This window comes from Neocloeon triangulifer, unplaced genomic scaffold, assembly GCF_031216515.1.
Source record: "Neocloeon triangulifer isolate White Clay Creek 2 clone unplaced genomic scaffold, ASM3121651v1 ptg000017l, whole genome shotgun sequence".
Classification (NCBI taxonomy): domain Eukaryota; kingdom Metazoa; phylum Arthropoda; class Insecta; order Ephemeroptera; family Baetidae; genus Neocloeon; species Neocloeon triangulifer.
In genome coordinates, this window is record NW_026775559.1 from 5,344,976 (window position 1) to 5,358,402 (window position 13,427).

The following is a 13,427-nucleotide window of genomic DNA, read 5'->3' on the forward strand; positions in this document are numbered from 1 at the left end:
ACTTATTTTAAATAGGGCAAGAGAAAGCCCTTCATGCAATACAGACCCATTATGCGCAGAAAAGGGGGTTGGGAAAGTTTGCCTCTAATATCATTTTAATTGCGGCTCTCTTCCAAAAATTAGCACATTTCGCTGTTAATAAATATTCATGGCAAACCTTAAAGTGCCACCGCGTCATAAAGAGTTGAGGACAAAAGATTCCGCGGCGGGGGTCCCATTCGCAGGCGGCAAAGTTGATCGCTTTTAATGGCTTTTCATTTTACGATTGCGCGTTTACGTAATAGTAATTCACAGCGAGCAAATAAAACAAGTTACGGCTGCAAATGAAAAGTGGGGTGCTGCGAAAAGATAGCGAATGGGCGGCACGAGCGTTATTAAAACTGAAAATGTGCCACTCAAGCTGCTGGGGAGCAAGAACATACATTGAATAATTCCTCACCATTAATGTCAGCGAGTCAAAATGCACTTTAACGTGTAGCGCTGCCGTGACACTGTAATTTACATTCTGATGTAGCTGTTGCGTGCCCCGTCTGTTTTATTATTGATGCGCCGGAGACACGACGAGCGACGAGTGCTGTGCATATCAGCAAATGGCACTCTGCATGCATGTAGCATAGTTCGCTCGCCGATGCTCAAAGGGAACGCCGTCAATGCAGATTTTGACGCGTTGAAGTGTTTTGCTCCTTTGGGATTACCGATAGTAACGAGGTCGAGGAGCAAATGATTGCAGATTGACAGACACGTTATATGCAAATGACAAATTACTTTCAGATTTCATTGTTTATTTTTTCAAAAATAATAGTTTTCAATCTGGCCACGTAAAATTTTGATATTTTACTAAATTTCTATTACAATGTTCGCAAAAGTCAAACAATTTTTTCATTGTGCTTATTGTAACTACACGATTAGAATATAGATCAAAGTGTGAAATTTCAGAATTCTCAATATCTGCGTAATTTTTAATAAGCATTTAATAATAAAAATATGTTTCAAAATTTTGTATATTTACATTTCAACTGCTGCTGTTTTGAAAAATTAATTATTCGTAGATAACAGTGTAATAATTTGTTTGTATTAATAAAACGTAAAATTACTTACGTTTGCAAATTAAAAATTACCAAGCTAAAGAAATTTAATTTAAATTTAAAATTGTATTATAAAATAATGCAAATTGCTTCCGTTTTGGTAGTGGGGGCGACCCTGCACCATTATCTACTCCGGCACTTAATTCTAATTACATCACATAATAATACACAACATACAATGGAGCAAGTCTCAGAGCGCCAGTGAAAATGATTCATGGTCCATTGTCGGTGCTACAACAACATAGCCATGTGTGAAGTAATTAAAACCGCGTTCGCGTGCCTTGTTTGGAATCGTGTGGGACTCATTCAAATTAATGCAGATGTCTATTGAAAATTGGACGCGCGCTACAAAAAAAAAATATTCTTAATTAAAACTGTCTCTCTTACCTAATTGTAAATCTAAAACGTTGCGTTTTTATTTTAAGTAAATTCTGCTGGATTGCGTAACCATGTCAACAAATTATGACCACAAATTACTTCCATCCATTCCGGTGGACTCCAATAGCTAATCGATTAATTCAAAATGAAAATTACTCAACTTGCATCTTTTGAAGATAATGATTAAAAAAGAATATTTTGGTTATTTGATTGACGCGTACGTTAGCTTTATCAACAAAGTGCCATTAATATTTTTTTTCAGAAGATTTTTTCTAGCTTATTATAAATTTTTAAACCCAAGCTAATGATAATATAAAAATTTCAAGTCTAGTAAAAAAGTGGAAATGTAGCAGTCGGGCATGTCCTTGTTGAAAAATTGTTTTTATTAAAAAAAAAAAATAGTAATAATAATAATAAATTTTACAATAAACTGACCTAACAAAAGAAATTATTTTAAACGCCTACCTTCGCATCACTTTGTATTTAATGGTTATTTTTTAAAATAAATGTTATTTTTAATTTATAATGAAATTAGTTTCCAATTACCATAATTAATTTATTAACAGCCTAATTTTACCTCTTGTCTCCTGATGAAAAAGCTAATTTGCATTAGGCCCAAATGCCGTTGCCTTGCAGTAAACAATGTTAATTATTAATTTAACATGCAAAACTGAATTCCGCTTCACAATCAGCTTCCACCGGGTCGTATTCCTCCACAAGCTAAGGGTGAACTTCGTTCTGCGGCACAAACCGAGAATCTTCTCCATGCGGAACAAACAGCAGGGAAGAATTTCTCGATTCACGTGTGCGGGAAATTTCGGGGCGGAGGGGATAATTGCGAGCGAAATACCTTATGCCAAAACGAATTTCCTCTCTCGTCGGAGTGGAGCAGGAGGCAAAACAAGACGAGAATTTTGCTGGTTCGCCCGCCAGCATCTCTCTCTGCATCGATTTGGGGCGCGGGTCGGATTCAGCCTGTTGCCTCGCGGCTGTTTTGCCAGAACGCTGCAGGCGTGATCATTAATATTGTGTGTGTGCGTTATGGGCGCGTGTAATTTAGTCATATTGTGAACCTCGGCAACAGCAACACGCAAATTTCCTTCTTTCAATCCGGCCTGCTTTGTTTGCCCTTTTTGCTTTTTCCATTCGCAGAGAACAGAGTTGCGTCGCTTTTCGATTTCGCCAACAGAAACAAAAATCGCGCTAAACAAACAAAGTTGACTCTCGTCTTTCGTGAGTCAACGTCTTTGCTCTTTCATGAGTGGGTTTCTTTTGATGATGTAAAAATAAAAAATACGCTTTTACGAAAATTGCGCTTCCAACTTGTTTTGTTGATCTTACAAAAAGGGAGAGAAATTCTTTATATTGTAATAAAGAAATAAAAAGTTTCGTAGGAAAAATTTCATTGTGCATTAATAAAAAAGCTTGTATCAGAAAATTCCCCTTCCGCACAAAATGCGCGTTGAAAGAATTCCAGCGTTCTTGCCAACCCCCGAGCATACCGATTTCAATTTCTAATCACGAGCTCCACTTACACAAAGTCGAAATCCAATATGTACACGCGTCCCCCCTGCCAAAGAAGGGTATGATACACACACAAGCCAACTTTGTGCAGGCAAACTTGGGCTGTACTCGGTGCCGTCACATGTGTACGTTTTCCCATAGCGAGCTAATAAATGAAAAGTTGAGTCGGCACACACAAAGTGGCAAAAGACACTTTTGCCCAGTCAAGCGAAAGGCCGTGCGATAAGCAACCCGCAAAGCCGCCCCTGAACTTATGCAAACAGCGAAACTGCTGGCTGGCGACGGGAATGTTAATACGCATCTGCAGCACACTCTGTGGATCCATTCTCGCAAGAGTGAGAGAACGAGAGAGTCGAGGAAAATATTGGAAATAAATATTTTTATTGGACGAGCTTCTTTTTCGCGATCGATGGCGAGCAGTGTTATACTCTCGGCAAAGTGGATTTATTTTGAAACGACACCGGCACTCTTTTTTTACTCGAGCGCCTTCTCTCTTTTGTTCTCTTTTATAGTGGCACTTGGCTCTGTGTCTGCGCGGGCGGAGCAAATTTGCATTTGCCTCGGCGGGGTGTAAATTTATTTGCATATTTATAAATGTTGGCCCCGCGTTCCGAATAACAGGCTGAAGGAATTTTAATGGCCCTTGAATTTCGCTTTCGAATACCAAATAGCTCTACTCCCGTCTCAAATAATTTTAGTCTATTGAAAAAAAGTAAAAATTAATATAAATGAATCTGCTTGTTCTGAGTGAAGCACTTAATCCTCTTAATCTTAAAAAAAAATTAACAAAATTTAATATTTTTCCGTAAAAACAGCTTTGCAATCTTCATAGAAAGTAATATTAGATTTTTCAAAATTTGTAGTTATTTAAAGCAAATTTAACTGCACAGAAAAATTTATTATCTAAAATGATGTAAAATTACAACTCTTTTCCCTACCATCATTAACTTACAAAATAGTTTTACATAATGCACTTTTTGCTTTTTCAATTGATAAACCGCAGCTCACATGTGATTGTTATTCCAATCAGACCGCAGCAAATAAACCAAAAACTGTTGCACATAAACAACCGCCCGATATATTATACAGAGTTTGCCCAGGCATGTACGCAACACGGCCAGAAACAAACCACACCCTTTGTTTCCTGGAATTCCATTAACTGAGAATGCTTTTAATATTTCTGATGCAGCTTGTCCCCTCACGACTTTAAAACCATTTCCGTAATGCAAAATGGAAAATCAAAGACAGAGAGAAAGTTTAATTAGACATAACCAAAATTAACGCCGGCTAATGTAAAGGAAGCTAATTAACTTCTCTTCCCCAGGCAGAAGCTGCTCTTTTCCGCAACATCCGTATTAATTCATAATTAGGGCGCGGGACGAGCTGCTTTGTTGCTCATTTTTCCACCTCCTTTCGCATGTGCTCCAAATTAATTGGATCCGCGTGTGCATGTCCAGCGGCGTGTTGGCTCAGATTTGGGATAATGGCTTGGCTGATGATGAGTTATGGCTGCAGAGCTGAACTTTTAAGAAGAGCCGCTCGATTTATCCTCATTTTGCCATAAAAGCCGGAGCGAAATTACGTGTTTTTAAAAGTGGCGCCATCAAACTCTGCTTCAGAGATCACTTATTCCGATCCACTTGGCCTGCCATGCACGCATCGTTGGACGGCACCCTTTGTCGCGCGTAATTAGAGAGAGAAGAGTCTCTTTCGATTTTTATTAGCTTGTACCCGACTGGAATAATTGGCAATCGCTAGCTCCAGCTATTGTTTTGTTGGTGGAAAATTAACTGCACTGTGAACGTTATCTATGCTGAATTCCAATGATTGAGTTTTGTTTTTCTCTTTGACTGCCCCAATGTCACAATCACAATGGCATTTTGATGACACTTGATTTGAGTAGTAACAGATGTATTATTTGGCAGAGGTTTACAAAATATAAATTATAATTGAATGACCTTCGTTTGCTCCTCACTCATCAGTAATGATTGCTGAATGAAAATTAAGAGTAAATTTTGATCATTATAGATACTTTGTTTTTGTTTATGAATTTGTTATTTTGATATTTTAGTTTTTCTTTTTGTTCTTTTAATAATAGAAATTGGCTTTTATGTTTAAAACCTATAGAATATTATGGCCTTGAGCATTTTTAACTTACATTATTAAAAAATTGATGAGATTTGTTAATTTAAATTATGTTATTGTATTATGGAATTATCTGAATGATAAGTTATTTAGAAATGAGTGATGAATGAAGAAATTTTAGGAACAGGGCCTAAAAAGTTCCAAAAAAAATTTACGTAATGAGATATTTTTTAAATTCAGATGTAGAACCAAACGCATTGCATAAGACGTAAAAAAAAAACATTTATTCAGCCCCGTAATTTTTATCATCTTTATACACTTGCATTTACTATTATTTTTCTTGTTTGCTTTTTAACATATAATTTAAATTTAATACTTTGAATATGGAAACTAAATTTCCGCGAAGATTGAATTGCTACAAAATTAATTCCGTGACAGGGACAACTTTGTAAATGAATAATTTACAGCCCTGCGGCAGAAGCAACGCAGTGGAATGATGGTGATAGAGCAATATTTAGCTGCGATCAATTTGCAAGCCACACGAGGAAAAAAGAGCCACCCGGTGCGACGAAACATATAAACTGGAGAGGCTAATTTTACAGCGGACCCGCCGCCTTTACGGCCCATTATTGCCAGAATTACGGCACGCCGTAGAATCTCTGGTGAATTTTTCCGCTCGTCGCCTCGCCAAGCTTGGAAAAGCAGAAAAGCAACTGCCGTCAGATCGTATCTCGGCCGCGTTCGTTATCGGAGCAACAAAGAAAAGCAGGCAGTGAATTCGGACCACAAAAGACGAGACTCGAGTACTCAGGTCACGAATCCAATTACCCGGCTCGTTCGCTTTGCACCTTTCCAACGGCGACTCAGGTGCGACACCGCCTGCAGGGAATTAATACCGAGGTGACGTTTTTCGATTTCATGCAACTCTGTTATTTATGACCAGCTACGTTTTCACTGGAGACGGTGAAAAATCGCCCTTTTCAAAAAGCACTCTGTCTTGCTCTGTGCGGAAAGATTGCAATCTTCGCACAAGAGTGTGCGATTACTGGTTAGATTGCATCAGAAGACTCAAACAAAGAAGTACCAACTTCAATAAATTTTTTCCACAACGAGTAATTTTTGGTCCGTCGTTTTTATCGGTAGATGAATCAGTCTATTATGTAGGTTAAAAGAGATGAAAAAAATGTTATATAAAATGGTAAAATAACTGATTGTGAGCAATGAAGTTGAAAACCACTCAAATTAAGAGTTTTCTTTCAGCTAATGACGGAAGGACCACACCCAAAAATTATTATGATCTCCAAAATAACTAAAAATTTATATTTTTACTTCTTTGATTTATAACAAGTGACTTTAGTATGCAATAATTATGCAAAGTAAGTGCTATTTATAAAACAATATATTTATGTAATACTCGAGTAAAAATTTACCTAGTCTTGACCCCATGTTTGCAAGAGAATTAAGTTTGGTAAATTTTAAAGTCTCGTATATTGTGCATTTTGAAAATTTTCATATAATTGTAATTATTTTAGTTAATTACAATTTAATGGAGAAGAATTATTTTAAAATTTGATGGCCTCACTAAAATCAATAACGACGTTTTCAAAAACTAAAAACCATTGTAAGACTTATTTAATCTCAAGTTAATGTTAAAAAATCACAGTTTAATAAACCAATGTATCAATGTTATCGTTCAGTGGTGCAAAACCACGATAAGCGGTTTTCCTCATCGGATGCTGGTCTGGACGCTATTATATAATATGCAGCAGATAAGAGAATTTTATCACTTAAGAGGCTGGAATCAAGACTAAAAAATGTCGTAAAAGTCCAAAAATCTTTTACCATGGACTTCATTAATTAAATATAAACATTAACACCTGAAAAGTATATTAAAAATGGCGCGCAAAATTTAGATTTCAAAAATTGTATTCATTTCTTCCCTCGCAAAAATATATCTATAGCTTCGCAAGATCTTTGCAAAGCAATCTTCCTAAATGTTTTAATTAAGATTTCGACATCTTTTTATAAATCTGGCTATTGATCTCCAAAGCCACAAAATACGTTAACAACAACAACCCTCGCATTCATAATTAATTATGTTTCGTTTTTATTATGTAAATAACTTACTTCAAAAATTTAGTTTTATATAAAAAAAGGTAAAATTAGAGGTTTGGAAATTTAATTAATTAGAAAAGAAAATTAATGCAGAGGAAAGTTGTATGTTGAGCAAAAGTGATGTGACATGACCGAGGTCACAGGTAAGCCCCTGCGTTGAAATCTTCCTACCTGGTATAGGACGAACCAGCGCTGCTGCCACTTGGTGCTGTCGGCCGTTTTCTTGTACAGGTAGCCGGTCATGTTGTGGTCGTAGTGTGCGCGTTCGGACAGCATGACCAGCTGGCTGTCGTTGACGCGCACGGTGCGCTGCATCTTGGGGCTCAACATGTCTGAGGAGGCAACAGGTCGCGCCTCGCCAAAGTTGCCCGTCGTGGCCTCCGCCGCCGCCGCCGCTGCTGCTGCTGCCGATGTCGACGCTGCTCCTGCCGTTGCTCTGAGCGAGAATGAACGAGTTCAGCGCGGCCGAGCTGCCTCGACGCCGCGAACGCGCCTGAGCGCTGCCCTCGCTGCTCATTGGCCCGCCCGTTGGTTGCAACCCCACCTTGCTACCTGCTAGGGCACCCTCTCGGCCTGGATGCTGGCTGCTCTTGGGCTGCGGACACGATATTTTTTGCGTTGCGGCTGTTATGAATATTAGGCTGACGGCAGCTGCTGTTCTCTCGGCACTAATGGATTTCAACTATTTTTTTTTTTTTTTTTTTTTGATTAGCACTTTTTTAAGATGGGGTCTATTGCGTGAAATAATTTTTGCTTTTATCTTCTTTTTTAGCATAATGATCCGGAAAAAAGATGATTTTCTGGCAAAAGAAAAGTACCGAATTCTATGAAATAGTTAATTTAAAAAAATATGGTGATTTTATGTAGAAGTAAAAATAATATTTTTACTGTTCCAAGGCCACAATGACAGCAGTGTTCCAACATAATTTTCTGATGCACAAGTACTGATTGAAAATTATTAAATTATTATTATATTTAACAGAATACTCACTTTTTTGGTTAAATGATATATTTAATTTTTTTAGCAAAATAATAATGCGATTTGAAAACTTACATTCTAAATTATAAGTAAAAATGATAGATTTTTGAATAAGGATAAGTGACTGACGGATAAAAAGTAATGTCATTATTTCTGGCTTAGGATTTGGGGAAATTTTGTAAGCAAATAGAATAACGCACATTCACAGATTTCTTCCTTCCAAATTATTTGTTATTAAACTTTTTACCTAAAATCCACACAATTTTACAATAAATTTCTTTTTAAAAAATGCACTAAACCAGTGGAATATTTCGGACACTATTTAATAATCCTTAATTTAATATTCCTTAAACTGTATGAAAGTAATAAAATTAAAAATCTGTCACAAATTTGTAAACAATTATTTATGAATTAATATTGCAGCATGTTAATTATATTACAAAATTTATTATTAATTGAATCCTACGTCAAAGAAAAGCAAATAATTGCTTTGCCAACTTCCCTGTTGCAAAAATAATGAGCATACCAAATTTTAATCAATTAGCAAAGGGGCCCTGCCACTTGAGACGCTCAATAAATTCTGTTGGATGTTAAGTGGCCCCTCCATTGAAGTAGATTTCTGTCTGAGAAATTTCCTTTCTCCTCTTTATTAAGCCCAGCTTTCCATGTAATGCGGAATAGGTGGGGCCGTGAGACATTTGCATGCATGGGTTTCTTTATTTATTTAAAATAATTTTAAAGACTTTACAATAAAAAACGTTCAATGTGAAATTAAAATCTGCTTGCGCTGTTATACATGATAATTTAAAAAATAAAATTTTTAAATTGCTATAAATTTAATTCATCGATTGGTGTAATAAAAAGCACTATGTAAATCAATGCAACAAAAAATATTCATAATTGAAATAAATTCAAACTTCTAAATAATAAAGTCGCTGGATTTCTTTGTATGAAGTGTATTTGGTAGGACGGTAGAGTGTAGGGTTGTGACAGGATCACCAATGTGCCTGAGAGTGTGTTGATGCGAGCGACAAATTGAATTTGCTTATCATACGCGACAGAGATTTTGCATCGCAATTAGCCGCTGCCACCGCGGCGTGCGATCTCACACAACATTACGCGAGTCAATTTAATTTTGCACCCGAGCAGGACAATTAGAGCGTTAATCGTCGCCTCATTATACAGCGTGGCTAATTTGAGCCGCGGCGAAATGTGGTTGCACGTCAGGCGAATTAAGGAGCTGAACAAACACGCCGGGCAATTAAAATCAGAGACTTGTTTGAGCTGTGGCGGCGAAGCGGACGAAGATGGAGGGCTTCATGACAAAAGAGGCCTGACGCTGCTAAAATCGTTAAAATACCTTGGCTTTGTTTGATTGTGTAAGGCTTAGAATCGAATCATGAGCTTTTGTTTGTCTCTTTTGTTCAAAAAAATTTAAACACCAATGGTTTACAACAAACAAATTTAAAAAAACATCAAACAGGTGGCAGAAGCTACTATCCAAACATCAAATTTTTTAAATCTTATTTTTCTCCCGCCCGCTGAGAGATTTACATTCATTAAAAAATATTTCAAAGTATTATTTAATCAATTAATTGCAAAGTTTCCAAAATTCATTTTTAAAATAAACAATATATAGTAGGCTTTCCTTTACGGTAGCTAATATTTATATAATCGAGGAATGCGATTAAAATTAAAAATTTATATCTTCTACGAGACTAAATTTGTTATTTTCATTTTTTTTTTTTTTTTTTTTTTTTTTTGTAATGCCTGTCATTTCTGCTTTATTTATTTTTCTCTATTTCGTCTGCACAATGTTAGCGCCAGTTCTGCTGTATTTACAAGTAAAAAGAAAAAAGAGATCTACTTTTAAATGCAGGAATGCGTTTTTTTTATAACATTAAAAAAGGATACATGAAGCATAAAGTTTCATATTATTATTTTTTTTTTCATTGAAACGGAAAAATGAGCGCCGTCAACAAAGTCCCCGTCGGTCGGAAAATAATAATCGCTCACAGCAGAGAAGGAAAAAGCTTTGCTTTGCTGCACACGCAGCATATCAATAAATCGTTTTGCCGTTTGTTGTTGTTGGCGGCTGTGCTTTTATATATCCGAGTTTTGTTGTTTGTGCCATCATTTTTATTCTGCTGTCCACTCGCATTTTATTGAAAACGCTGGTAGTGGACAGAGCGTAATCCCGCTGCAGGTGAGCTTCACCCCGTCACGTTTGACAGCTGATGGAAAAAACGTCAAACTTATACGCAGTTTGCTTTATAATGCGACATTTTGTGGCGCAAAAGTTTGCACCAAACACGGGAAAACTGTTTTTGTTTAGCTCTCTTGAGAAGTTGAGAATCAATAAATCGCTCTCAATGTTAATATTCAATAAGTACCCGACCGCAGCTTCTCTCTGCTTTTTTTGCATTCGGCGCTCTGAACGACAAAGAGGTACTCCGCGCGGATCGTTGCTGCCCCAAAAGCAAACAAAAACGCTTTCTATCCGACTTTGCACGCAAACAACTTGTTGTTAACCATCAAGTCAAAGAAGCCGAGCTGCGGATCCAGGTCAAGTTGCCGCGGGTTTCAGCCTGCGAAACGAGATAGTGCTGTTTTAGATGAGACGTGGAAACGTAATGGAATTTTTTAGCAACACTCTCCTTTGACTTCTGCACCTCTGTTTCTTTTCCTCTTTGCTTTTTAGTTCAAAGGATTAGAATGAATTCAAACTGTTAACTAAAATGCTTTCAGTAATTAAACACTGTTCTTGACTCTTCTGTTATTTTAAAATAATTTAATCTCATTTGCTTCGAAATAAAAAAGATATAAATCAACCCCATTCTAATTGTGGACCTTAAAGATCCACACTTAAGGAAGGAACTTTAATTGTGCGTAAGTAACATAATTTACGACAAACTAGTATTATTTTGAATTTTTTACAAACGGATCAAATTTACGCCTTGTCATTGGTTGTCGCCTATGCACATTTCCAGTCTGTCGCACACCGCGGATCTTTTTAAGGTTTTTGGTTTGGTTTATATTAAAAAAAATTACTATGCACCATTATCATTACTTCTTTTATATGAAGCAAAAACGCTGTTTATTAAATTTGTTCTAATCCCAATTCTTGGTTTATTTATTGATGGAATATATTAGATTACTTTGAAGAATAGAATACATGGGAAAAAATAATTAAATATTTTATTTATTTATAACTGATTTGCTCAAAAAATTTAACAGCTTTGTTGATTTTAAATTATTTATTTTAATAGTTTTTTAACAAAATAATTTCAACATGTTTATTATATTTATTTCAGATATAAAAATGTTGATTTTTAACGCGACGTGGGTCCTTCCTTTGTACCTACAACTCTGTCTGCGAGGTTTCGAGGACAGTTCATCTCATACGACTATTTTCGTACCCACCAGCAGCAACATTGTCGTGCCGACTTTTTCAAAACCCATCCTCGTCCTCGATCCGTCGCGAAAAGCACCTCTTTTTCCACCTGCCGAACGCAACTCCGTTCTCTTTGTGGTCGCGGGAACTTCGCTTGAGCATCTGCGGCTGCTGTTCTCGGTGCTGAGGCCGCAACGGTTCGCCGAGGCACTCGTCGTCCTGCAGACTTTTCCTGTAGACGAGACTTCTGCCAAAGAGCTTTTGGCCAAATCCAACTTTAGCGGTTGTTTTCTCTTCTTGGAATTAACGGATCAGACTGAATGCAGGCCTCTGGTGTGCGACCGAACTCCTGGGAGACAGGTCCGCATACCGGGAATTCACTGGCCACCCATGCTTAGCATTCGGCCTCCTTTCCGCATTGGAGAAATTCGGCCTCTGGAGGATGCAAGAGGACTTTTTGGCAACATTTACAAAACTGTTGAAGAAAAACTACACATTAATATTACGCTTGAGTTGCTAGAAGAAAAAGATTGCACTGAGGAGAAAATAATCCCCATAGAGAAATTGATTAATGGAAGTTTGGACTTCATCTGTATACCTTTTACTGCAGAGTAAGACAAAATTAGTTGGTAATTTAAATTCCTGTATTCAAAATAGGTTAACTCGTTCTGTGAAGTTTTTTTTTTATAAATATCCAACACTGTGTCATTTGTTAATTAATTGTAGTCAAATATGTTTACGAAAATTTTAAAACTATTTAATGGTAAAAGGATAAACAATACATACTCACAGGCTGATTTAAAGGAAACTATTAAAACCACATTAAAAAAATACATTCATATTAAAATATTTTTGTTCATAGATTATTGGGTAGTTTTCCTTTTGTAGCCTCCTGTTTTGATGAAAATAGAATATTTTATGATTTTTTGTAGTAAAATATACCCATGTTTCAGAGTCAACCCTTTTATGTTCTCTTTGAGTAATGTCCTCATCGCGTCAAACTCGGTCTGGGCAGTACCGCGCGCGAAACCTATCAAGTCAATGCTAAATCTGGTGCTACCCTTCCATGCTGGGGCCTGGATTTCTGTTTTTGCCACGGTTTGCGCTATCTGGCTGGTGGGCCGCTTTTTGGCTGGTCTGTCCAGCACGCACGCTTTCGTCGACGCCATTTCAACAATGCTCGGCGCATCGAGTGGCTCTTTGAAAACGGCACCTCGGCTGGCCGTAATCGGAATCCGCGTCGGATGCTTCATTCTCGTCGCCTCGTATCAGTCCAAGCTCTCCAGCATCCTTACAGTGCCCGTATTTGAGCCGCAGATTGTATCACCTAGACAGGTGAGACGATACTCTCACCCAGAAAGGATATTTTTACAAAATATCTAGTTGAGTTTTTAATTTCCAAAAGTTATATAAATTTCATAAATTAATTTCAGCCCTCCTAATGAAAATTTAAATGCCATAGAAATGAAATTGCTCTGCATTAATAATTTCAATTTTGCTAAAGGAGGCTGAGGAGTTCTCGTCACTTTTAATGTAACGTTTTGAGCGCGCTGTCGCGTTGATTGTGTCAATAGAGTATCAATGCTATGCTGCTGATGATGACCTTTGCGAGCGCCTGTGAAAGCGTCGGTTATGCAACCGTTTGCGCTTTCCGGTCGCACTTGTTGCATAACTTCACTGAACGCGACATTCGATCTGCGAGTCTGTGAAGAGCAGTCGACTGCATGATATGGGTGTTGAAAACCGCAAATTCTAGTTGACTTTACTTATTCAAGGGCAATTGCTTTCAAATTTGAAAACCAAAATTGTTTGTCCATTTATTAAAAATTTACTTCAGATATTTACTTAATTTATTTTCCTTCTTTTC

At 37.1% G+C, this 13,427-nt stretch overlaps 1 protein-coding gene across 11 annotated transcripts in view; it reads right to left on the reverse strand.

Annotated features, from left to right (window-relative positions):
• Window positions 1-7,613, reverse strand: part of LOC132202927 (ras-specific guanine nucleotide-releasing factor 2-like) — a 76,469-nt gene extending 68,856 nt beyond the window's left edge. For all 11 annotated transcript variants that reach the window (XM_059630267.1, XM_059630264.1, XM_059630265.1 and 8 more), the window contains exon 1: window positions 7,359-7,613. In XM_059630267.1, the coding sequence (XP_059486250.1) occupies window positions 7,359-7,517 (159 nt within the window). In that variant the 5' untranslated portion in view covers window positions 7,518-7,613. The remainder of the gene's footprint in view (window positions 1-7,358) is intronic.
• Window positions 7,614-13,427: the final 5,814 nt, after the last annotated feature.